At 42.8% G+C, this 26,835-nt stretch overlaps 1 protein-coding gene across 1 annotated transcript in view; it reads left to right on the plus strand.

Annotated features, from left to right (window-relative positions):
* LOC141128042 (uncharacterized) overlaps positions 1 to 26,835 on the plus strand; it is a 728,240-nt gene that overhangs the window by 692,538 nt on the left and 8,867 nt on the right. The window contains 2 exon segments of the mRNA XM_073615085.1: positions 18,646 to 18,803; positions 23,325 to 23,437. Of these exon segments, the coding sequence (XP_073471186.1) occupies positions 18,646 to 18,803; positions 23,325 to 23,437 (271 nt within the window).

The raw sequence follows: 26,835 nt of genomic DNA on the forward strand, positions 1-26,835 counted from the left end.
GGCGCGCGGTGTGCGCGCTGTGATCACCGAGTCACGGAGACTCGGATGATCACAGATCTGAGTAAGGGGCCGGTCCCGGCCCCTTACCATGTGATCAGCTGTCAGCCAATGACAGCTGGTCACATGATGTAAACAAAAGCTCGGTGATCGGTTTCGTTTTCTCCTCACGCTGACAGCGTGAGGAGGAAAAAAAAGCCGATCACCGGCTTATGTCAAAGGGACATCGGTCCCGAAGAGGAAGGAGGCACAGATGCCTCATCTGTGCCTCCAAGTGCCATCTGCCAGTGCCCACAGTGCCCACAAGTGCCACCTATTAAAGCCCACAAGTGCCACCTATCAATGCCCACAAGTGCCACCTATTAGTGCCACCTAGCAGTGCTGCCATCAATCAGTGCCCAACACTGCCACCCATCAGTGCCCATAACCGCCACCCATCAGTGCCCATCACTGCCACCTATCGGTGCCCATCAGTGCCGCCTCATCAGCGTACATCAACGAAGGAGAAAAATTAACTGTTTGCAAAAATTGATAACAAAATATAAAAAATATATAATTTTTTAAAAAAAATTCTGTCTTTTTCAATTTTTTTAACAAAAAATAAAAACCGTAGAGGTGATCAAATACCATCCAAAGAAAGCTCTATTTGTGGGAAAAAAATGATAAAAATTTAATTTGGGTACCGTGTTGTATGACCGCGCAATTGTTATTCAAAGTGCGACAGCGCTGAACGCTGAAAATTGGTCTGGACAGGAGGGGGGTTTAAGTGCCCAGTAAGCAAGTGGTTAAATCATCATAGTGCAGTGTGATATATACTTCTTGATAAATGAATAATAATACATTCATAAATTCAAAATCTTTTTGGTTAAAGTATTTTCAAGTATCCAGTGAAGGGTGACAATACCTTCGGTTGAGAATCAGGTAGTGATGCTAATCATTTTTTATTTATTACATTTTATTTTATTTTAGGAGGGGGGGGAGAGGAAGAAAGAAAGAAAGGAAGGGGGAAAGGAAAGGGGGGGGGGGAGACGGAGGAAGGGGACCCAGGGAAGGAAGGGGGAAAGAGGACACACCGGAGGGAGGACCAAGCACATATCCAACAAAGTATATTGTTCCTACTGTTGAGACCAAGCTCCCCAAACCTTTGAGAATTTTTTTGGGCATTTGTGGTTAATATAAGTGAGTTTGTAAAGTGGTAATGTGGCATTTACCAAGGCTTTCCACTGAGTGACCGTGGGGGGGTCAGGTTGCTTCCATTTAAGCAGTATAGTTTTCCTAGCATAGAATGAGGCATAGAACACAAACAATCTTTAATGGTTATTAGTTATGAGGTTATCACATACTCCCAAAAGTAAAACAATCGGGTACACTTGTATATGCAGGTTACCCGAATTAATAACATTCACCACCTCTAACCAAAACTGTTCTATGATAGGGCACGACCAGACAACATGTATAAACGTACCTAGTTCCCCACCACACTTCGAGCATCTGTCTGATAGTGTCGGATATATTTTAGATAATCCCTGCGGCGTATAGTACGCTCTGTGGAGGAATTTGAGCTGAATATAGCGATCTCTCGCCGAGACCATGAGGGGAATGTACTGTTGCATTCCTTCCTCCCAATCGTCAGCTGCGAGGGCAGACAAATCCTCTTTCCATTTGTCAAAGAGCTTATTCCCCCCAGACGGTTCCCCACTTAGTATCCATAAATATAGGGAGGATAAAATGCGGTCCACATTTCTGGAAATCAGGAAGGTCTCTACCCCATGTGAGTGTAAAGTGATCCCTGACGGGTATTGGGCCTGTAGCGCATAGAGCAATTGCAAATATCGAAAGATCATTCATGAGGGGAGTTGGAAGTCATTTTTCAAGTTATCAGAGGGAAGGATCCTCCCCCCTGACATTACATGTTGTAATATTTTAACCCCATATCCCGCCCACAAGGCCGGGTCTGGAACTGTTTGAAGATGGTTCAATTTGGGATTACCCCATAATGGCGTGTATGTATAGAGACACAGAATTTGGTTCAGTAAATTTCCTTGACATTTGCTCCCAAACTCTAACTGTAGTGTGCATTGAAGACCACATATCTGGGTGTGCTTTTGGGCCCCTAAACACCAAATTACTCAACGCCGAGTAGGATCCCAATATAGCAGCCTCCAAGTTGACCGCTGGATTGGACTTTGGAGAACCACCAACGAACCGTTACAACAACCGCTGCCCAGTAATATTTTTTGAAACAGGGGTGTGCCAGACCCCCCAACGACAAGGGAAGCTGTAAGGTGGTCCGGGCAACTCTAGGGGTTCGTCCGCCCCACACAAAAGTGTGAACTATTTGATCCAACTTAGCAAAGAAGGAATTAGGGATGGGAACAGGGGTATTACGAAAGACATAAAGGAACTTGGGGAGAAACGTCATCTTAAGAAGATTAATCCTTCCTACAGGTGATAGGGGGAGAGATTTCCAAGTCTGGCATCTGGTGACAGGTTGCTGTAAAATCGAATGAACATTATCTATTAGATATTGAGATGGATCTCGTTGTATTTCAATCCCCAAGTACCTAAACTTGGACACCATGGCCAGTGGTACCCCGGGTCCACATGGGCCGGGGTGCGAGATAATGAGAATAGAGTCGACTTAGTCCCGTTAATCCGAATGCCCAAAAAAGATCCATAGCTGTTAATAATTTCCAATGCTGCCGCCAATGAAGCGGACGCATCTGGTAGATACAACAGTGCATCATCAGCGTATAATGAAAGTCTCTCAGTCAATGGACCAACTGCTATTCCCTTAACCATTGGGGATGCTCTAAGTAGGATAGCCAGGGGTTCAATAGCTAGGGCAAACAGCCCCGGGGATAATGGGCATCCCTGCCTGGTTCTCCTGCCCAGGGAGAAGGGGGGGGGAAAGTGTTCCATTTGTGCGGACTCGTGCAGTGGAACTATTATAGAGGAGTTTTATCCAAGAGATAAATTTGGGACCAAAGTTAAACCTTTCAAGGACCTGCCATAAGAACTCCCACTCAACCGAGTCGAAGGCCTTCTTAGCATCTAACCGGGAGGTCCTTTTTTCCCGCAAAAGATATGTTGGTGTATAGTCGACATAAATTAATGTCAGTACCTTTACCCGGCATGAATCCCGTCTGGTCGCCTTGGATTATAGAGAGGATGACCGAATTGAGCCTAGTTGAAAGTATTTTAGTGGTTATCTTGGCATCTACATTTAAAAGCGAGATGGGGCGATATGAAGCACATGATGTAGGATCCTAATTGGGTTTGGCTATAACCACAATAACTGCCTCCGACATAGAGGGAGGTAGGCAACCCTCCCGTAGCATTGTCAGGAGTAGGCCGTGAAATTTAGGGACAAGAAGATCACTATTTACCTTATAAAACTCTGCTGGTAGGCCATCAGGCCCGGGGTTTTTGCTGACTGAAGTGCCCTAACCGCCGTTTGGACCTCCTTATAAGTAATCGGGGCATCTAATGCATTACAGGCCTCATCTGAGAGTTGTGGGAATTTTATTTGATTTAAAAAGTTATGAAGGTTCTCACTAGTAAAGGTGACATTAGAAGTATAGAGATGTTCATAATACTTAGCAAATTGATCATTTATGCCAATGGGGTCAGAGTAGAGCTTTCCCTTATCGTCTTTTATGTGGGCAATATGTGACAGGGAGGAGCGCTCCTTAGCCAGCCATTCTAATAGTCTACCTGTCTTCTCTCCCTGTTCAAAAATTCTCTGTGACTGAGCGAGCAACTGTTTCTTGGTGGTCTCAACCCTCATCAGGGAGATTTCCCTGTGTAGGGATTGCAGAGCATCATATGTCAGTATATCTTTAGTATGCACATATCTATCTTCCAACAGGAGAGCCTTCCTCTCTGCTTCCTCCAATGCCAGTCTTGTGTCCTTTCTGACCCTCCCTATCGCAGTTTGATATTGGCCCCTAGTATATGCCTTAAAGGCATCCCAAAGTGTCGATGGGGGGACCGTACCCTCGTTAATTGCCCAGTAGACTCCCAGCTCTCCCTCCACCAGGGGAGTCACCCTTTCATCTGTAATCCACAAGCCGGAGAGCCACCACAGTGCGGTGCCTGCCGGTGAATCTGTTTGTAATTTAAGCAGGAGAAGTGCGTAATCTGAAACGCCACGTGGTAGGATCTCAACCTCTTGTATCCGGGAGAGCAGGGAGTCAGTGGCATAAATCAAATCAATTCTGGAGAAAGAGGCATACGTAGCTGAGTGACAGGTATATTGTTTCGTATCCGGGTGCCTCAATCTCCACACATCATTGAAACCAAAATTTTCTGCCCACTGAGAGAGAGGGGAGACACCAGGGGGTCCCACACTAAATCTGTCTAGAGCAGCTTTCGGGGCAATGTTAAAATCTCCAGTTAATATAACTCCAGCCAACGGGTATAATGCTATTATTGGAGTAAGCTTCCCAAGTATATCCACCGTGGCAGGAGGGGGAATATATATGCCCACAATTAACAGCTCCAGTCTGTCACACATCGCGTGAAGGGCCACTTATGAACCAGGACACTGACACCCCTGGAATAGGAAGAATAGGTTGCGTGGTAATATGCACCAACCCAGGGTTTCCGGAGTGCCAGCGTCCAGCTCCCAACCAAATGTGTCTCCTGAAGTACACATATGTGTGGATTGTATTTTTTCAGAAAATTGAAGACCAAAGATCTCTTTATCTTGGAGTTCAGACCTCGAACATTCCAAGACAAAATAGTCAGGGGGGTCATTTAAGTTTTATAGGGAATAAAGAAGGGCGACTAATCAGCATTATCCATAACAGACTGAATATGAAGATACATAAGAGTAACAAGACCTTATTCACCATTATGAGAATAGTATCAGGGAGATCATCCCTGCCATCTAATGGAGAAAGATCAGGACTGCACTGATCCTTAATATAGGAAACATGAACATAAAGTTGAACACACATGTAGCAGCAAAAAAGTCCCAACAAGGAGCAAAAACCTGTGTTCCAACTCCATTCCTCATCCCCCCACCCCGCACCCCCCCCAAACTTCGGTGTGCTTCCTTCCCAAAAACTGTCATGGCAACTGCCAGTGGGGGAAATGAACAGAAGGACACCCGAGCGTCACAGTACATGCAACATGTCTTCCAGCAAAATTTGAAAGGATCAATGGTCCCTGCAGAATGTGGAATCTGGATCACCCGGAAAAGAAAAAAAAAACAAACAGATCTCCTCCAGGGGCACAGTTCTTGAATGGTTACAAACTCTTCTAGGGCATGCAAAAAACAAGACATCCCTCTCCCCTCCACTCCCAAGTACACGGCAGTCACGTGTAGGAGTAGTGTATAATCAAGGCGTGGGCAATCACATAATGCATAAAGCTCTTCAGCCGGAACTTAGGAGGCCTGTTAGGTCATGCCCAACCATCCCACATCAAAAGAAGGAGGGGGGGATATGTCAGCACCCCAGCCCGCATTTAACGACAATGGGATGGGAGGTCCCATAAACCCTAGGTAGTAGATAGGATAATGCAAACATACCATGCGTCCCTTAGCAGTCATCAATTCCTGGGTAGGGTCTCCAGCCAGTGCGATGCGTCTTCAGGGGAGGTAAAAAAGCGTACTGTCTCACCATCTTGGACCCTCAGTCTGGCTGGAAACAGCATGCTGTACTTTATCTTCCTGTTAGGCAGATTGAGCTTCACCTGGTAAAATGAGCATCGTAACTTCTGTGTGTCCACCGAGAACTCTGGAAAGATCATTAATTTCGCTCCTTCATACCGTAATTGATCAATTTTTCTTGATTCCCGCAGGACTACGTCCCGATCTCTAAAATTGAGTAACTTCAGAATAAACGTGCATGGAGGAGCTCCCGGGGGCCCCCGGGCAGCAGGCATCCGATGTGCCCTCTCCAAGACTAAGAAGTCAGAGAATGGCGCTTGGGGTAGAAGTGTGCGGAGGAGGTGTTCCGTGAAGGCCGTGGGGACAGTTCCTTCAGCCCCTTCAGGGAGTCCCACCACGCGGAGGTTATTGCTCCTATTTCTATTTTCTGTGTCATCTGCGCGGGTTTCCAGGGATTTAATTTTAGTTTGCAGCATGCAGAGGGAGACTGTGTGATCCTGCAACGTGTCCTCTGTGTCCCCCACGCGGAGCTCAGCTTCAGTAAGACGGGAGCGGAAAGTCTAACTGCATTTGTTTAATCTTGCCTGTGAGGGTCGATTGGCATGTAGTAATCGCCTGCATAAGAGCTTTAAAATTAGACTGTTCCTTCTCAGCAGGGTCTGTCTCAGTGTCATCTGCCTGGGACGCCATGTTGGAGCCAGTGGCGGGACAGGAGCTCCGTGTAGTGGTATTCGGGGCAACTTTATGGGACTTCTGGGCAGACAGAGACCCTCTCCACCTTGTCATACCGTTCTCTGCCGTCAGCGCAGTCGTCCCAGGCTATGCAGGATTACCGGTCTGCAGGGAAACAGGGTTGTTTGCCGGAGACTGAGCGGAACTCCTTCACTACACGTCTGCTCCGGTCTCCATCTTGGACATGCCCCCTCACCCATAGCTTAACTTAATGAAGCTGAATTAGTGTCTTTAAAGTGGTTGAAAACTGTCAGGGCTGGGCCTAGCCCTTCCTTCTCTGAGCTGGCTGCTCAGCTGTCGGCTAATTGCCAGCTCCTATCTCTCCATAGTGACTCACCTGTTGATGATATTCTGCTCGTCGGTCCTGCCTACTTAAGCCATCCAGTCCAGATGATCTCTGCCTTCGCCTTGGTCACATCTCTAGAGACGCTCTCCTGTGTTCCTGTTAAAGACTTGCTTGGCTGACATTCCTTCTGGCTCCCTGACGTTTTGGCTTGTCTGACTATCCGTTCCGGTTCCTGAACTCTGGCTATGTTATGACTACGTTTACTCTGTTTACCTTTTTTCTTTATTATTATTATTAAACAAGTGTGATTTAACTGTACTTTTGTCTCAGTCTGATTCATGGTTTTTGATAATAGGTGAAGGCCATGAATTCAGAAGATGCTGTCAATCCACTTGCTGGTAATATTTTTTTACAGAGCAGGATCACCGCATGGATCAGTTTGCCATGGCGTTATAAACGCTTCTGAGTCACACGGCTCACCTGGAATCTCCCACTGTGGCTGCTCCGGTACAACCTGTGTTGCAGGCCATCCCTGCTGCTGCTCCAGTCTCTGTGCAGCTCGAGTATTACCTCTATAAGGCCATTCAGTGTCCTCCACCTCTCTCTGCAATCCCTACACTGGCTTCCACTCACCAAACGAATAAAATTCAAAGTACTAACAATAATTTACAAAGCCGTCCACAACTCTTCCTCCAGCTACATCACTAACCTAGTCTCAAAATACCAACCAAGCCGCTCTCTTCGGTCCTCCCAAGACCTCCTGGTCTCTAGCTCCCTTGTCACCTCCTCCTATGCTCTCCTACAGGATTTCTCCAGAGCTTCTCCTATCCTTTGGAACTCCCTACCCCATATCAATTGACCCTCCCTCCTAGATTGTAAACTCTAGCAAGCAGGGCCCTCTGATTCCTCTTGTACCAAATTGTAATGTAACTGTAATGTCTGCCTTCATTTTGTTAAGCGCTGCGCAAACTGTTGACGCTATATAAATCCTGTATAATAATAATAATATAAGAGATATGTCTCTTTCCGCTCCAATTTCGGGGCAATCCAGTCCAATGCAGAGGGTTTCTCAGCCAGGTTGAGATATACTTTGAGATGCTGCCCCAGGCGTTTCTCACGGACAGAAGCAAAGTAGGTTTTGTGATATCTTTGCTTTCTGTGAGAGCCTTGGCCTGGGCAAACCCTCTATGGGAGATGCAAAAACCGGTTGCCTTGAGTTACCCTGAGTTTATGGCTTCTTTTAAAAGGGTATTTGACATTTCTGCACACTCCGCTTCTGCTGTCAAGTGCCTCATGTCCATCAAACAGAGCACGAGAACTGTTGCCGATTACACCATTGAATTCCGTACACTGGCAGCAGAGGTTGCTTCAAACAATGAGGCCCTTGTGGCTGCTTTTTCTCATGGTCTCTCGGATACCATCATTGATGAGATAGCAGCCCGAGGTATACCCATTGAGCTGGAGAAATTGATCACGTTTGCCATCCTCATTGACTCCAGACTCAGAGAAAGACTCTTTTTTAAGGAGCGCTTGCGGAAGCCTTCTGTACATTTGTATCCAAGCTTTGCAGTCCCACCCTTGTCTGGTTCCGCTCTGATTTGGGGGCGATCCAGTCCAATGCAGAGGGTTTCTCAACCAGGTTGAGATATACTTTGAGATGCTGCCCCAGGCGTTTCTCACGGACAGTAGCAAAGTAGGTTTTGTGATACCTTTGCTTTCTGCGAGAGCCTTGGCCTGGGAAAACCCTTTATGGGAGATGCAAAAACCTGTTGCCTTGAGTTACCCTGAGTTTGTGGCTTCTTTTAAAAGGGTATTTGACGTTTCTGCACACGCTGCTTATGCTGCCAAGTGCCTCATGTCCATCAAACAGAGTTCGAGAACTGTTGCCGATTACACCATTGAATTACACTGGCAGCAGAGGTTGCTTCGAACAATGAGGCCCTCGTGGCTGCTTTTTCTCACGGTCTCTCTGATGCCATCATTGATGAGATAGCAGCCCGAAATATACCCACTGAGCTGGAGAAATTGATCACGTTTGCCATCCTCATTGACTCCGGACTCAGAGAAAGACTCTCTTTTAAGGAGCGCTTGCGGAAGCCTCCTGTACATTTGTCTCCAAGCTTTGCAGTCCCAACTTTGCCTCCCTCACCTCCTATAACTCCTGGTACCGAGTCAGTCTGTGCAGATGAACCCATGCACTTGGGCTTCACGTGTCTCTCTGTGGATGAGAAAACCTTTAGGAGGAGGGAGAGATTGTGCCCTTATTGTGGCCATGCAGGTCACTTTTTGAAGTCTTGTCCTACCCGTCCAGGGAACGCCCGAACCTTGAGGTCCTGTCATGGACAGACCTTAGGTGGCGTTGTTTTGTACCCAGTTATCCAGAAGGATAAGCCCCTGGTTTCAGTTACCCTTTCTTGGGCTGAGTTGTCCGTCGAGATACAGGCTCTAATCGACTCTGGGGCTGCAGGCCTGTTCATTGATGCTGCCTTTGTATCGCAGCACTCGATTCCGCTGCAGCTGCATGACAATCCACTTGCCATTGAGGCTCTTGACAGGAGACCTCTACAGCCTGCCCATGTGACTCATGAGATGGTTCCGTTGTCCATGGCCGTAGGGGCTCTTCACCTTGAGATAATCCAATTCCAAGTTATTTCCTCACCTGAGTTTGCGCTGGTTATTGGTTATCCTTGGTTACAGAGACACAACCACTCTTTTGATTGGCTCCATGCTGAGGTTCTCTCCTGGTCGCCACAATGCAGTAAGACATGCTTCCAGAAGGTAGCCAAGGTCCTGTGCACCTCTTCACTCTCCTCACTGCCAGAGGAGTACCACGATTTTATTGATGTCTTTGACAAAGGTCAAGTCGGTAGTTTGCCTCCACACCGGTCGTATGATTGTGCAATTGACCTTGAACCTGGTGCCATACTCCCTCATGGCCGGGTTTACCCTTTGTCAATCTTTGAGGATAGGGCCATGGAGGAGTATGTTGTAGACGCACTTTCTCGAGGTTTCATCTGCAAATCCTTGTCTCCTGCTGGTGCTGGTTTCTTCTTTGTGAAAAAGAAGAGTGGTGAACTGAGACCTTGTATTGATTATAGGGGTCTCAATCGTTTCACAATTAAGAATGCCTATCGATTCCATTAATTATGGAGTTATTTGACCACCTCAAGGGAGCAATGGTTTCACTAAGCTTGATTTGAGAGGGGCATACAATCTCGTGAGGATTAAGGAGGGCGACGAGTGGAAAACTGCGCTTAATACCAGAACAGGCCATTATGAGTACCTTGTAATACCTTTTGGCCTTTGTAACACACTGGCAGTTTTCCAGGAATTTATAAAAAATGTCCTTTGTGATTTGTTGCACTTATGTGTGGTGGTTTATCTCGACAATATCCTCATATTTTCCAAGTCCCTGGAGAGCCACCACACAGATGTCTGTTGTGTACTTCAGAAACTAGAAGAGAACAATCTCTGTTGTAAATTGGAGAAGCACGAATTCCATCGTGAACAGGTTAAATTCCTGGGTTATGCCATTTCCACTGCTGGTTTTTCGATGGACCCAGAAAAACTTTCAGCAGTCCTGCAGTGGCCTGGACCCGTGGGTTTATGTCCTTTGCAGCGTTTTCTTGGCTTTGCCAACTATTATCGGAAGTTTATTCGTAACTCCTCGTCTCTGGTCAAGTCCCTGACTGATATGACCAGAAACTATGGTAACCCACAGAATTGGTCTCCGGAGTCCATTAAGGCCTTTGAGAGTCTCAAGGCTGCCTTTGTTTCTGCTCATGTGTTGGCTCATCCTGATCCTATGTTAACTATTATCCTTGAATTTGATGCTTCTGAGACTGGAGTTGGCGCCCTTCTGTCTCAACGTCCTACCTCTGAGAGCGCTATGTATCCTTGTGGCTACTTTTCCAAGAAATTGGCACCTGCAGAGTGCAATTACGAGATTAGTGACAGAGAGCTATTAGCGATCATTTTAGCCCTGAAAGAATAGAGACGTCTCCTTGAAGGTACCACTGTGCCGGTTCTCATTCTTACTGACCATAAGAATCTCACATTCTTGTCTGAGGCTAAACCCCTCTCTCCCAGAAGGGCTCGATGTGCTCTTTTTTTGTCAAGTTTCAATTACATTTTCTCATTCTTACCCGGTACTAAGAATGTAAGGGCTGACGTTTTGTCACAATTATTTTCCTCCACTTCCAAGATGGAGTTGGTTCCAGTTCCTATTCCTCCTGATCGTATTCTGGCTATGGTTCGCACCAGTTTTACTTCTCCTTTGGGTGACAAAATTCTTACTGCTCAGGTCCATTCTCCTCCTGAGAAACCTTGTGACCGCTGCTTTGTCCCAGAGTCTCCGTACTGCCGTGCTCCAGACTTACCATTCTCCCAAGGCTACTGGCCACCCTGGGCAGAATCAATTCTTTTGGGCCATTTCCCAACAATTCTGGTGGCCTAGTCTATGTGCTGATGTAACCCCATTCGTAGCTGCCTGTTCCGTGTGTGCTCAGAGTAAGACACCACAACACCTTCCAGTGGGTCTCCTAAAACCCATACCCAATGGAGAGAGGCCCTGGACCCACCTGTCTATGGATTTCATGGTGGAGTTACCCAAATCACCGGGCAACACAGTTATCCTTATGGTGGTTGACCGGTTCTCGAAAATGTCTCATCGTATTCCACTTAAGAAGTTGCCCACTTCTAAGGAACTGGCTTCCATTTTTGCTCGGGAGATCTTTCACTTACATGGGCTATCCAAGGTGGTTGTCTTGGACAGGGGTAGTCAGTTTGTGTCTCAGTTCTGGCGAGCCTTTTGTGCAAAGTTGGGAATTCAGCTTGCTTTCTTCTCTGCTTATTACCTGCAGTCTAATGGGGCCACAGAAAGAGCCAATCAGTCCTTGGAGCAATTCCTACATTGCTATATTTCTGACCATCATAACAACTGGTCAGACCTCTTACCATGGGCAGAGTTTGCTCACAATAGTGCCTTGAATGCTGCTTCCCAATTGTCCCTGTTTATGGCGAACTATGGTTTCCCATCTTCCATGTTGCCTGACTATTTTCTTCTGCAGAGTATTCCTGCATTAGAGGAGCATCTCCGTGGTCTTCGTTCCACTTGGGCACAAGTACAGGAGTCTTTGCAACATGCTAATAATAGGTACAGACAGGGCTGTCTTTTTGCATGGGCACGCTGGGCAGTTGCCCGGGGTCCCCACTTGCCTGGAGGGGCCCCACCTGCCCAACGACCCCAGCCAAGCATCATTCAGATCTCACAAAGTTCACTGCTGCATTGTGCCAGTGCTGTGAGGTGCGGCTCCCTCACAGAGACAGAGTGCCACACGATCAGTCCCAATATCACTCAGCGACTCAGCGGCGGGCAGTGTGAGTCAGCTGTCACTGTGAAGAACAGAGCCGATGGTTTCTGTGTAGTTCCGGCTCTTCACAGGTGGAGTGATATGAAATGCACTCTGCTTGTGACAGATACAGGAAGCATCGGCTCTGCTCTATACTGCAGCCTCATGCTGCAGCTTCCTCTCACCCTTCCGCGTCTCAGAGGAACCAGGCAGCAGTACACACGCCAGCATTAATACACACCAGCACCAGCAGTACCCACGCCAGCATTAATACCCACCAGGCAGCACCAGCAGCACCAGAGTGTGTGTGTACATACATATATATATATATATATATATACATATTTATTTAGTTTTTTTTAGTTGTATGATTTAGTGGTGAAAGTTATTCGTGCCCCCCACCCCCAAGTTTTGACTGTAATATCTTATGTGTCCCCCTTATATTTCAATCTTAGAGTTGCCACTAGTTCGTGGAAGTGTAAGAAAGGTGAGGAAAAAGAAATTTTATTACGTGTTGGTGAAAATAACCTTTAGAGCAGAAATGAAACGTAATGTTTTGAGTGGAGTACAGAAGAGGAAAAAGGCTGCAGAGGAGAAAGAGAAAATGTGCAAACTTCCAAAACCAAAATCTTGGCTCAATTCAGGTGTAACGTCAGCCAGTAGTTCTGCTCCTCTAGATGTAGAATTCACATCTACATGCACTCCAATTCCAGAAGAAATACCAATGGTATCATTACCTGATCCTGCTGCTGGGGAAAATCCACAAGAGGAAATGCCCATATCTGTATCAGTAAGGGAGTTTGCAACCCAAGACACAGATCCGGGGCTATGGGATATTAGCAATACTAGTACAGTGGATTACTGGATTCGTAGTGGGCTGACAGCATGCCAGAATCATGACAGCAACCTTTTAAACTCAAGCAGAGTGTATAAAGGAACTGGAAGAGAAAATACACAGACAAGGTATTTGTCAAAGAATGTGTTTAAACGTGAATTGCGGAATGGCGAGTGTGTAAAGCATGAATGGCTACTCTATTCACCATCCCAAGGTCGTTTGTACTGCTTTGCATGTCGCCTATTTTCCAAGACAGAATCTCCCTTTGCTACATGGATTCAATGACTGGAAACACAGCAATGTTATTGGTGAACATGAAAACGGAGAAGAACATCACAAGTGCATGACGGCATATTTGATTCGCCATAAAGAAACTGGAAATGTAGATACACTATTACTTCAATAACTTCGCTCAGAGCAGGAGTATTGGCATAAAGTGTTGACATGAGTGGTTTCTGTAATTTGCTTTCTTGCCTCCAGAGGTTTGCCATTTCGTGGAGAAAGCCAAATAATTGGGTCTGCTAAAAATGGAAACTATTTAGGTATTCTTGAGCTGTTAAGTGAATTTGACCCTTTTTTGGAAGAACATCTCAAATTGTATGGGAACCCAGGAAAAGGGAACCCATCATATTTATCAGCAAATATTTGTGAGGAATTCATTGAAATAATGGGACAACATGTTCTTTCTGCTATTCTTGAAGAAATAAAAGAATCAAAATATTATTCAATAAGTGTGGATTCCACTCCAGACATCTCACACACCGATCAACTGACATTTACTCTCAGGTACATTCGAGGATGTGAGCCCGTGGAAGGTTTTCTTAAGTTCATCCCCATCTTTTCTCATGGAGCAAAGAATCTAGCCGACACTGTTGTTGGATTCCTTAATGAGAAATAAATTCCACTATCCAACTGCCGTGGTCAGTCATATGACAATGCCTCAAATATGTCTGGACGCTATACTGGATTGCAAGCACAGATTCTTCAGTTGAATGAGTTTGCCATGTATGTCCCATGTGCTGGACACAGCCTGAACCTGGTGGGAGTAAAAGTAGCAGACTGTTGTCTACAGACTGTAAAATTCTTTTACTTTGTTCAGCGTCTTTATTCATTTTTCTTTCCACACATCGATGGAAAGTTCTTGCATCATCTCTTGGAAAAAACATTGTGGTCAAGTGTCTGTCTGACACAAGATGGTCGGCACATTTTGATGCTGTTCATGCTTTACATGAGGGTTTTGAGAAAATTAAAAATGCACTAGATTCTGTATCAGCTGACACTGAACAGTAAGCAAACACATGGTGAGAGGCAGAAGGATTGAGTGACAAAATGGAAAACCTGGAAACAATCTTCCTCACAATTCTTTGGAATGACATTCTTGAAAGAGTCAACAAAACAAGCAAGGATGAGGATGTGAACATACTTGTTGCCATGAACCTTCTTGAGTCTGTAAAAACGTATCTTCAGGACACTAGAGACAGATTTAGTGCATATGAATTGAAAGCCAGAAGTAGGTGTCCAGATTCAAATTATAAGGAAAAACGGGAACGAAAGTGAAATGTATGCCTCACTGGATATGATGGATCAGAAGAAGAGGTACTTCTTAGTAAAAGTGAAAAGTTTAAGGTGGAAACATTCCTTCCTGTTCTGGACTCTCTAATTCCTGCACTGACAAAACGTGCAGAAGCTTATTCATTGATTGGAAATATGTTTTCATTCTGTGAATTAAAAACAATTAGTTCTGATGAGCTAAACAAAAAGTTTGAATATCTGGCTAATGTTTATCACAAAGATCTTGATTATGGTGACCTACTAAATGAATGTGAGCATCTCAAGCACTACATGATTCTTGATCAAAATTGTGAGACTCTCCCTGCATTGTACAGAAAAATAATTTCAGACAACTTGAAATCTGTTTTTCCGAATGTGGAAATTGCACTCAGAGTGTTCATGTGCATGATGGTGACCAACTGTGCAGGAGAGCGTTCGTTCTCAAGATTGAAACTGATAAAAAATTAGCTTCATAGCACAATGGGGCAGCAGCGTTTGAACTGGCTTTCACTCATGTGTATAGAAAATTACATCCTAAAAACCATTGACTTCAAGCCAATTATAAAGGAATGCTCTACAAAGAAGTATCGCAAATGTAATAAATAATTAGTGCTTTTGTACTGTCCCATTTCAGTCTGTAATTTCTTGTTTTTCAATTTCTAGCTTTTCAAGCTCGTGTTATATTGTCCAAACGTTGTGTTAATGTTTAAACACTGATTTTGTTGGAAGTACCAATAAATATAGCCTTATTGATAATTTGCATTTTTATACTCGTGCATGATTGTGTAGACAGAGCCCCAGTGCACTGTATTGCCCGGGGCCCTATAATGCTCTTAAGATGGCACTGGGTACAGACTCCATGCTGACTGCAGACGCCTGCCTGCGCCTTCTTGCCTGGTTGGGGACAGGGTCTGGCTGTCATCTCACAACCTCCGACTTTGTGTTCCCTCTCTGAAGTTTGCACCTCGGTTTATTGGGCCTTTCCGTATTCTTTGCAGGATTAACCCAGTGGCTTACTCATTAGACCTTCCTTCTAATATGCATATCTCAAATGTATTTCATGTTTTCTTATTAAAACCTTTGGCCTGCAACCGCTTTACCACCTCTGTGCCACGTCCTCACCCTGTTCAGGTTGAGAACCATGAGGAGTATGAAGTACAGTCCATTGTTGACTCCTGTAGGTTCCGTGGGCGCATACGGTACCTGGTGCATTGGAAAGGGTACGATCTGGAGCAATGCTCTTGGGTCCCATCCTCGGACATACATGCCCCTGTCCTTCTCTGTGATTTCCATAGATGTTTTCCCCTCAAGCCTGGTGGGCCTCTGAGGGGGAGGGGTCGCCGAGGAGGGGGTACTGTCAGGGCTGGGCCCAGTCCTTCCTTCTCTGAGCTGGCCACTCAGCTGTCGGCTAATTGCCAGCTCTTATCTCTCCACAGTGACTCACGTGTTTGTTGATGATCCTGCTCATCGGTCCGGCCTACTTAAGCCATCCAGTCCAGATGATCTCTGCCTTCGCCTTGGTCACATCTCTAGAGACACTCTCCTGTGTTCCTGTTAAAGACTTGTTTGGCTGACATTCCTTCTGAGTCCCTGACATTTTGGCTTGTCTGACTGTCCATTCCGGTTCCTAAACTCTGGCTATGTTTTGAATTAGTTTACTCTGTTTACCTTTTTTTATTATTATTAAATAAGTGTGATTTAACTGGACTTCTGGCTCAGTCTGATTCGTGGTTTCTGACACAAACCCTCACATGTATCTAGTAAAGTGACTAGCATTTGGTGATACACAGTGATCAAACAAATCTTCCTACAGAGCTGTAGCTGTGTATCTGCAGCAATTTCTTCTGTAGATTATTCTGAAAACATTAACAGGAAAGGATTTCTCTATAGTTCAAGCAGCAGGGGGCATGGATCTGAAATCTTCACACAGTCGACAGCTCCCTGATTGGAGGGAAGGGACAACCCCCCCCCCCCAATTACACAGTATGGAGAACAAGCACAGCTGTGGCTAACAGTATCAGGCTGAATGCTACAGCTCTCTTCCCATCACCATTTATCTCTTGGTGTCAGGAAAAACTGCCAGAACTGAGTCATGCTGATAACAGAGGAATTAGGCAACAGAGAGAAATTACATTCTTTGGAGAGAGACAAGCAAACACTATAAAAGGATGTGCTTTTTTTCTTATTTCATGTTTGAGGTTTATAATCACTTTAAGTCCATGAATAAGAGCATGACAATCATGGCAACATGCCCTCCTGCAGCTGCACAAGTGAACATAATGCTTTAAAATGTGTCCTTTCAAATGTCTTTCACTTGTCTGGTCAACTAATTCCACCTTGCTTCATGAGCCCCCATTGCAAAAATGGCTGCTCAGAAGAAGGTGAGGCCTGTATGTGTGAGGGACCAGTAGATTGATGTGTTCTGACATCTGACACAAGGTGAAGTATGCGAGTAGAATAGGGATTAATTAATACTACGGCTTAGATTAGGGGTTACATTTGTATTAAGTTTTGCTTTTGAGGTTTATTGTCTTTAATAAAAAAAAAGGGTCACTGCCCCAACCTATAACTGGTCTTCACAGCAAGAAGCACTGGAAGGGCAAACGCATGTAAAATAAAACCAAAGAATTTCCAAGCTCAACTTACCAACCAGCCTGCGACCAACCAAATGAACCTGCCTAACAGTATGCGTTTAAAAACAGGGGTTTAGTTGCACACATTTGCAAATACACGTATAAACTGCAGGCCACGGCAAGGCACCCTGTATCCTGCAGACCCTAACTCTAACTTTGAAGAATCTCCGCAGTGGGAGCACATGTATTTTAATGGATAGGTGAAGGGCAGATGACTGGAGGGAGCCCAACCCTCCTTAAAGGCGCAGGAGCACACTGAACACCCAGCACATTGCACAGTGGCAGCAAAGGTGTCAGTGCGTTGCCTGACCAATATGTCAACAATACAAAAAGGGTCACTGCCCCCACCTATAACTGGTCTTCACAGCAAGGAGCACTGGAAGGGCAAACACATGTAAAATAAAACCAAAGAATTTCCAAGCTCAACTTACCAACCAGTCTTTAATACCTGCGTTAATTGATTTACAGAGACTATTCTATGTAACATAAAAATCCCAAAGTAAGGTCTTTACCTCTTAAATGGAAGCTAGTATATTGCAAACTGTTGTCATGACAATGAAGTTTTGATACCTAAAATTATTTGACTATATGATAAATAACTGAAAATATGAGAAATAACAGTTTGAACCAATGGATTACATTCTGAACTTCCCACATTCCTCATAATTCTAGGAAAAAACATTTACCATTAATGTCTTTTTATCTTATTTACCATTACCTATATCTTTAGCCTTTTTTCCTTACACACAGGAAATAAGAACAGAAGTTTTTGGTGTAAATCTAAAGTGATCATAGCCTTCCAGAGAGATTATGTTCAGCGCTGTTAAGGGATAATGTTCAATCATGCAACAACTGCCTTTAGGCCTTTAGCGCCCCAAGCAGCACAAACAGAACCCTTTGGGAAATATGTTTCTGAGAAAAGAAATGATCAGTTCTACAAAATAAGTGAAATGCTAAACTGAGTTTATGTGCTTTTCGCCAGTGGTAAATTAGCTACATATGTGTTTTACAATATTTTATATTTTATTAAGTGATTATGTATGTCAATTGCAAAGCTGTGGTCTGTATTTAATGTTTGAATTGTTGAAGGGTAAGCAACAGACAGAAAACTCACATTGTTGACTTAAGATCAGCACCCTAAGTCTTCTATTTTTGTACTAATCCTAGGACTGTCTATTTTAGCTAGTCGGGGATTTATCTGAAATTGTGGTCCATAGATTACATGGATCATGTGCTTTTGTGTGTAGAATATTAAACGTCTCCCATATACAGCATGTACATCATAGAACATCTTTACTTGTTTGGCTTTTTATTTTTTTATATTTTTTTGTTTATTTATTTATTTATTTTTATTTATTTTTATAAAGTAGCAAAGGAGAATAAAAACACACACCTACATCAGGGAAATTGATTTTTTTTGCGGAGAACATAGTTATATGTTAAGAGATATCCAAGCTGGACAAGAGAAATATACTGATAGGTAAAGAAAACAATTAGGTCAGCCAGTATATTTTTACATGTGTGTGCTGGCATATATGTTTCTGGCAAAACACATTAATTATAAATATACATTAATAACCCTCCAAACAAGGAAAAAGTTGAGAATTTTATACATTTTGTTTTATTTCTAATTTTTTCAGAGTTGTGTGATGAGGCTCCCTTTCTTGGGCACAAAACCTATAACACAGTGGCAGCTAAAGAAAGTGTCTGTTATCTTAAATCCAGAATTTGGCTTTAATGCATCAGGAACATTCTTGCATTCAGCAAAGAAAACTCCAAGAAGCTTTCCACTTTTAAAGTAAGTAATTTTGCTGATATTGCAGAAATATTACAGAAATATTGACTACCATCTCTAAACCCTTAGGTTAATATAGTTACTCTTCTATGTAAGTAGCATAACAGTTTAATTTAAAAGGAAGGGATGTAAAGGTATATATTTGTGTTTACCTGTAACCTTTTTAGGCAATAATCCGCAAACCATAGTAAGTCTACTTTTTAAAGCAGTTGGTACTACATTAAAGAGGAAGTAAACCCTGGTGGGTTTTACTTCCCATTTATTCCCCTGCAAAGTAAAAGTATAATGGGCTAGTATGCATTGCTTACTAGCACATTATGTTGCACATACCTGCAAATGAAGCTTGCGATGTCCCCGCTGGTGGCCATGTCCATCTTCACCCCTCTTCCTTCCAGGGCCATGGACTACAGCTCTGTGACTGTCCGGAGTCGCCTGACGTCACTCCCGCACATGCGCGCGGAAGCCGATGGTTACGGCATGGGCCCTAAAGAAGCGACCTTTCTTTATGTGCATGCGCTGATGATGTTGGCGCAAGCGCTTATGGTAAATATCTCCTATACCGTGTAGGTTTAGGAGATATTTCCACTACCTACAGGTAAGCCTTATAGCCTTATTATATTAAGCCTTATAATATATAAATGCCTTTGTTTGGATGCACTTTCATTATTTTAAACAGTGTACCTTTTTGAAAGCTGTATTCATTTTATGTCCCATCCACATCTGTTTGGTACAAAATTGTCTAGTTAACATATGTGGTCCAACCAGGATCAAATATGATCTTTATTGTTTATTCTGTTATGCTGTGCCTGTGATAATATTATTGCATATGAGGATATAGGTATGTCTTGTGTGTGAGTTGAACTCCAGTTACCATTATTCATGTACAAGGAAGCTTCCACTTTCCATAAATTCTGTATGAGGAGATTTCCAGTTGCCATTAATTGTGTGTGAGAAGACTTCTAGTTATCATAAGTTGCACGTGGGGAAAATTCAATTGCCAATTGTGTGTGGGGAGACTTTTGGATGCAACATGTCATGTGTGAGGAGACTTTAAGTTGCCATGATTGATGTGTGAGGAGACCTCCAATTGCCATTAATTTTGTGAAGAAATTTCCATTTGCTATAAGTGCTATGTGAGGAGACCTCCAGTTGCCAAGAGTTGTGCCTGAGGTGACTACCAGATGCCATGAGTTCTGTGTGAGGAGACCTCCAGTTGCCAAGAGTTGTATGTAAGGAGACTTCCAGTTGCTACAAATCATTTATGAGGAGCCCCCCCATTAAATAAGATATACTGTATACTCCCCTTCTTAGTTCTTCCAACAGATAAAAGTGACATTCACAGGACAGTGCAATACTAATTGTATGCTTTAGAACAGAGAACAGTGGGTACTAAGGACATTACAGTCAATGTGATTTGGGTCATGGGTGAATTGTGTATGCATTTTCCAGCTGATCGTGCTCTGTAAGACATTTGTATTAATAAACAGAAATTTGATGCACAATAATTCACTCTGTTATTAGTGTATATCTGAGAGCAAATATGTTCTACTTACGCGTAATATATAGATCTTTTCATATCCATTTAAGAAAACATATCCAAGGGCACCTTGTTCTACTTAGCAGAATATTATTTGATGTTCACTGTAGTACATAAAATAACATTTTTATGGTTTTCTTCATGTCACTTAATGGAACATTCTTGTGTTTGTAAGATAACATTTTACAAGTACTTTGATTTCCTGTCTCTTTGTCAGAATAGATTTCTTTGTAACGATAAGGCGGAGAGAGCTGCATTCCTATAAAATAGATATAATGGATAAAAGTGTTGTTTGATAAAGTTATTAATATGTTCTCTACTGCAGCAGGACTTGCATTGCAGCTGTGGGAAACACACTGTTTGAGAGGTTTATAATTGATTTTAAACTTTCCTAATACTTTATATTTCAGCTATAATTTAAATGTAACAGTTATGTAAAGGATATGGGTAAATGTGTTGCTACCTTATTAACCAGACCTTAATAATCATTTATAATTACATCAACCACTTGCCTTGGTTGTGTATCTGGATTTTGCAAAAGCATTTGACACAGTTCCCCATAAACGTTTACTGTACAAAATAAGGTCCGTTGGCATGGACCATAGGGTGAGTACATGGATTGAAAACTGGCTACAGGGGAGTTTTCAGAGGGTGGTGATAAATGGGGAATACTCGGAATGGTCAGGGGTGTGTAGTGGGGTCCCCCAGGGTTCTGTGCTGGAACCAATCATATTTAATTTGTTCATAAATGACCTGGAGGATGGGATAAACAGTTCAATCTCTGTATTTGCGGACGATACTAAGCTAAGCAGGGCAATAACTTCTCTGCAGGATGTGGAAATCTTGCACGAAGATCTGAACAAATTAATGGGGTGGGCAACTACACGGCAAATGAGGTTTAATGTAGAAAAATGTAAAATAATGCATTTGGGTGACAAAAATATGAATGCAATCTATACACTAGGGCAGGGATATGCAATTAGCGGACCTCCAGCTGTAGCAAAACGACAAGTCCCGTCAAGCCTCATGGGACTTGTAGTTCTGCAACAGCTGGAGGTCCGCTAATTGAATATCCCTGCACTAGGGGGAGAACCTCTGGGGGAATCTAGGAAGGAAAAGGACCTGGGGGTCCTAGTAGATGATAGGCTCAGCAATGGCATGCAATGCCAAGCTGCTGCTAACAAAGCAAACAGAATATTGGAATGCATTCAAAAAAGGATTAACTCTAGGGATAAAGCGATAATTCTCCCACCCTACAGGACTCTGGTCCGGCTGCACCTGGAGTGTGCTGTCCAGCTCTGGGCACCAGTCCTCAGGAAGGATGTACTGGAAATGGAGCGAGTACAAAGAAGGGCAACAAAGCTAATAAAGGGTCTGGAAGACATTAGTTATGAAGAAAGGTTGCCAGCACTGAACTTATTCTCTCTGGAGAAGAGACGCTTGAGAGGGGATATGATTTCAATTTATAAATACCGTACTGGTGACCCCACAATAGGGATAAAACTCTTTCGCGGAAGGGAGTTTAACAAGACACGTGGCCACTCATTAAAATTAGAAGAAAAGAGGTTTAACCTTGAACTACGTAGAAGGTTCTTTACTGTAAGAGCGACGAGGATGTGGAATTCCCTTCCACAGACAGTGGTCTCAGCGGGGGGCATCAATAGTTTAAAAAAAACTATTAGATAAGCACCTGAACGACCGCAACCTGTAACTGCAGGCATCATTTAGATACCACTGCTCAAAGCCGACAACGTCATATGAGATTGGGCGGGAAGCGGTTAAACTGCTAGAAGCTCAAAGATGACTGTCTAACATGGATATCATTCCTGAACTTCAGGCAAACAACAAAATACACTTTGTGACATGCCCTAATTTTTTTCATTAAGCCTGTTGTTTCAGGCATTCCTGCCACACAGCTAGGCCTCCCTGCAGGCTATGCTGCTTTGACAGGAAGCCTGTACTGAGAGTAATACAGAGGCTTCCACAGAGGCCGTGTTACAATAAAGTCAGAAGTCTTGATATCCACACTTCTTTTGGGTCAGTGACTCAATGAGTGAAGCAATTGGTTCAGGATAGCAGCCAGGGATATACGGTAGTTATTCAGAAGAGAGAGTCAGCAATGGAAGCCTCCATTTTTCTCTCAGTACAGGGTAACTTTAAGCAGTACAGCCTGGTACAGGGCCAAACCAGACTGTGACTGAACAACCAAGAAGTTCTCCACAATGATGATGTCATCCATGTGCTCTATCTTGGAGAAAGCATATTCACAATATTAGAATGCCAGTACTGTGATAACACAGTGCTGCCCCACTCCCCAGTCTCTACATGGGAGAGGCTGTTGTTAAATAGATTTAAGAATGTATACTAGTTTTGTGTAAAAGTAAGTTTAAAGCCTCTCCCTGGGCATAGGTCACCCCCTCACACATATTCAATGATTGTAATGTGATTATTGAACCTAACAGATGTAATATTTTGGCTTATGCATTTAATAGTATAAAAACCCCAAAACTAACATATATACAAAATATAAAACCCACCATTAAGGGGATTCTATATCCAAATGCATATTTGGGTAACAAACACCTCTATAGTACAATTGTCAGATTGTCATCTTTTTGTGATCGTACAGTAGTGAAGCTGAATATGGTGGGAATACATAGCCAGAATCAATAGTATTTACTTTCTATGCACAGAAAACGAATTATTACTACTAAATTATCTGTAGACAGTCCTGTTTAAAATGTAAAGCATACTCATGCTTAGCATTGATCTAAGCATTTCTTTTACTTATATATTTTTAATTTACATTAGCAGATTGGAAGACACAGGTCAATGTTCTGTTCACTTGCTCATTTTTATGGCAGTCTCCAATGAAAGTGTGAGCTATAGTATATAAATGTGTTAGTTTTTTATTGGTTTTGTGTATGCCTCTACATAATGAACGTTTGAAAAGTTCCCTTGAGTCACCTTTGCTTTCTGTTTTCCAGCTCACAGACAGTAATGGATAAATCATCACACTCCAGAATTTTCAACAGACCAAGCAGAAGTAATGACTCCTTGTTAGTGAAGGCTCATCGGCATGTGATACCTGCGAGCAATGGTATCTTTACAGCCATACAATATATTACAATTCTATGTTATATCTGTCTGCATAAATGGAAATTTCAATCTTTCAACATGCTATCAAAAATATAGCGCAAATGCCAAGATGTATATTTTAATATGAGTAAATTTGCAAATATATATGCATATTGCCTTATGTGCAAAAATACAATTATTAATTGAAATCTCTTTATTTACAAACAATAACATTGGTAATAGGAATCATTTACAATAGTACAAGTCAGTAAAGTTTTCTAAGGTACATTATTCATCACTTTCCCTGCGATAAAATTAGCAGAGAATAGTGAACAACGAGTTAGCAAAACCCATATTAAATAGTATGTAAAACAACAATAAAAAGAGAAGGATGCACCGGCCTAGCGCATTACCTCAATAAAATGTATTTTAAGATGAAAACAGCATGTATATAATCACAATCAAATGTTGTATAAACACATATCATAGCAAGTGAATTTGATTGCGTGAAGGTCTAATCAAGTCCATGGGTGCTACAGGAAGACCAGGAGCCATCCGGTCTTCTGGTAATACTGATGGACTTGATTAAACCTTCGGGCACTCAAATTCAACTTCTATGATATGCGTTTACACAATATTTGTTTGTGAGTATATACATTGCTGTTTTTATCTTAAAATACATGTTATTGAGGTGATGCGCTAGGCCGGTGCATCCTTCTCTTTTATTGTTGTTTTCCAGTCTGAGGATACCCATTGTCCTGAGAGGGCAGAGGGCAGCAAGACCATCAGCAATAAGAAAGGAATTTACACTGTATACCTATGGGCTAACTATTGTGAGTGCAGGAGAATATTGGCTGGCGTAATATGTATAATGAGTTAAGGTCATAAAATTTCAGTGCTAACAAACCAGCAAGACCTGGGAGAAGTACAAATTAAAGAGAAATGTGATTTACATTCCTAAGTATACTTTTACAAATGAACCATAAGTTAAAAACAGATATGTTTACATTTAATATTAGTGATGCTTTTAAAACACATAGGGGATGGTTTACTAAAACTGGAAAGTGCAAAATCCAGTGCAGCTGTGCATAGAAACCAATCAGCTTTCAGGTTTTATTATCAAAGCTTAATTGAACAAGCTGAAGTTAGAAACTGATTGGCTACCACGCACAGCTGCACCAGGTTCTGAGTGCACCAGTTTTACCAAATCAACCCCAAAGCATCAGTCTCAGTAACTATGCCAGTTGTAATGTCTAGCATGGGTAATGCAAAGGCAAATACCACGTCAATTTTGTTGACATTCACGTCCCCTTCCCACACAGCTGTTAGCATTGGTAATTTCTCTTTAAAAGGAAATTATAATGGATATATATATTCATATATATATGTATATTTATTTTTTTTTTAATTTTTTAATTAAAAATCTATATTATACCTTCATTTCTTAAAATTAAAATAACAAACATGTTATACTTACCTGCTCTATGCTATTGCACAGAGCAGCCCCCAATCCTCTTCTAATGGGGACTAGACATGTGCATTCGTTTTCTTCCGAATGCATTTTCATCCGAACTTTAGGTATTTTCATTATCGTTTTAACAAACGATAACGAAAGTGCAGAATCTGAAAAACGAAAGATCCGACATAAACAAATGCTTTATTTTCGTTTTCATTGCTACAACAGTTCGATATAGATAGGAGATTCGACATGATGATGACAATAACAATCTGTGTCCATCAAACCTGTGGTCGAATGTACCTAACCTTAACTCTATTAGTCCAAGATTATTCTACATAGAGAGAAAAGATTCGACATAGAGAGAAAAGATTCGACGTAGGGGAGAAAAGATTCAACGTAGGGGAGAAAAGATTCGACGTAGGGGAGAAAAGATAATTAAAAATAATGATGATGATGAATGTTATTGGCTGATTGTAACCAAAGAGGAGGAGCAGTAAAATAGCTACGTACTTTGGCTTATGGTGTCTGTTGAAAGTTCTAAGAAGATTCGACGGAGCAGGTAAACTATACGGCGTCGTACAGTTTAGCTGCTCCGTCGAATCTTCTTTGAACATTCCACAGACACCATAAGCCTTCAATGACAGATTCGACCCTAATTTGGATTTTCGGACGAATGCAATTTTTAACGAAAAATTAAATAAAAAAAAACGAATTTCGGGAGTAACTAAATAAATGTATTTTTCGGACGAAAACGAAATTTCGAAACAAAATATTTCAGTGTGCACATGTCTACTGGGGACCCCACTGATGCTCCAGGCTCCTCCTCTTCGGCAAGGGCCTCCATCGAAGCCATTTTCCATGAGGGCACTCGTGTGTGCTCGCTCCCCAGCTTCCCTGTCTGCGTCAATTGACACAAAGCAGATGGCTCGGCCCTGCCCCCTGCTTGCTCGGCACACCATTTGAATGATAACAGCGGGAGCCGATGTCTCCCACTGCTATCAATTTGCCCAGGGAGGAGGGAGACAGAGGAGAGAGTCTCTGCTCTCATGCACATCCCTGGATTGGAGCAGGCTCAGGTAAGTATAGGGGGGGCTGGGTTGCAGCACAGACGGTTTTTCACCTTAATGCATAGAATGCATTAAAGTGGTTGTAAACTCAGAAAAAAAACCCTGCAAGACAAAGGCATAATGAACTAGTATGCATACTAGCTCATTATGAAATACTTACCTTAGATTGAAGCTGTTGCAACGGTCCCCACACACCGCTGTGACCGGCGACATGTCTCCCGGAGTTATTTCCAGGTTTGTGGGCTCCGGCGATGTGATTGGTCGGAGCCGTGATGACGTCACACCCGCGCAAGCTTGCGTGGGAGCCGCCGGTTACGGCACGAATCCTGAAGAAATGGCAAGAGCGGGCTGTTTCTTCAGTGTGCATGTGCTGATGATGTCAACACATGCGAATACAGTGAATATCTACTAAACTGTGCAAGTTTAGGAAATATTCTCTGTACCTACAGGTAAGCCTTATTATAGGTTTAACTGTAGGTAAAAGTGGTGTAACAGGGTTTACAACCACTTTAAGACTCTTAAAGAAACACTGCAAAAAAGATTGTTTTTATTGACTGATGTAGGCAAACTATATTTTTCATTTTCAATCACCTTTTTATGCCATCACTTCAGTTCATATCAGAAATGTCATTATTTTCCATTCCACATTGCTATCAGTCTGCAACAGTACAGATGCAATGCCAGTGGGCAGGTCATGTTTTTATTGAGGATTTGCAGTTGCATTGTGTTGTACATCAACACAAAAGTAAATAAAAATGATAAATGCGATTTAACAAATGGATGCTGCCACAAAGCAAACTATTAAGTATATGATTTGCAACAAATGATAAGTCTTCCTAGGCAGCTTTATGCACCATCAGGCCTGATTGCTTCCTTGACATGACCTGCTATTTA

The sequence above is a fragment of the Aquarana catesbeiana genome, linkage group LG02, assembly GCF_042186555.1.
Source record: "Aquarana catesbeiana isolate 2022-GZ linkage group LG02, ASM4218655v1, whole genome shotgun sequence".
NCBI classification, from domain to species: Eukaryota; Metazoa; Chordata; class Amphibia; order Anura; family Ranidae; genus Aquarana; species Aquarana catesbeiana.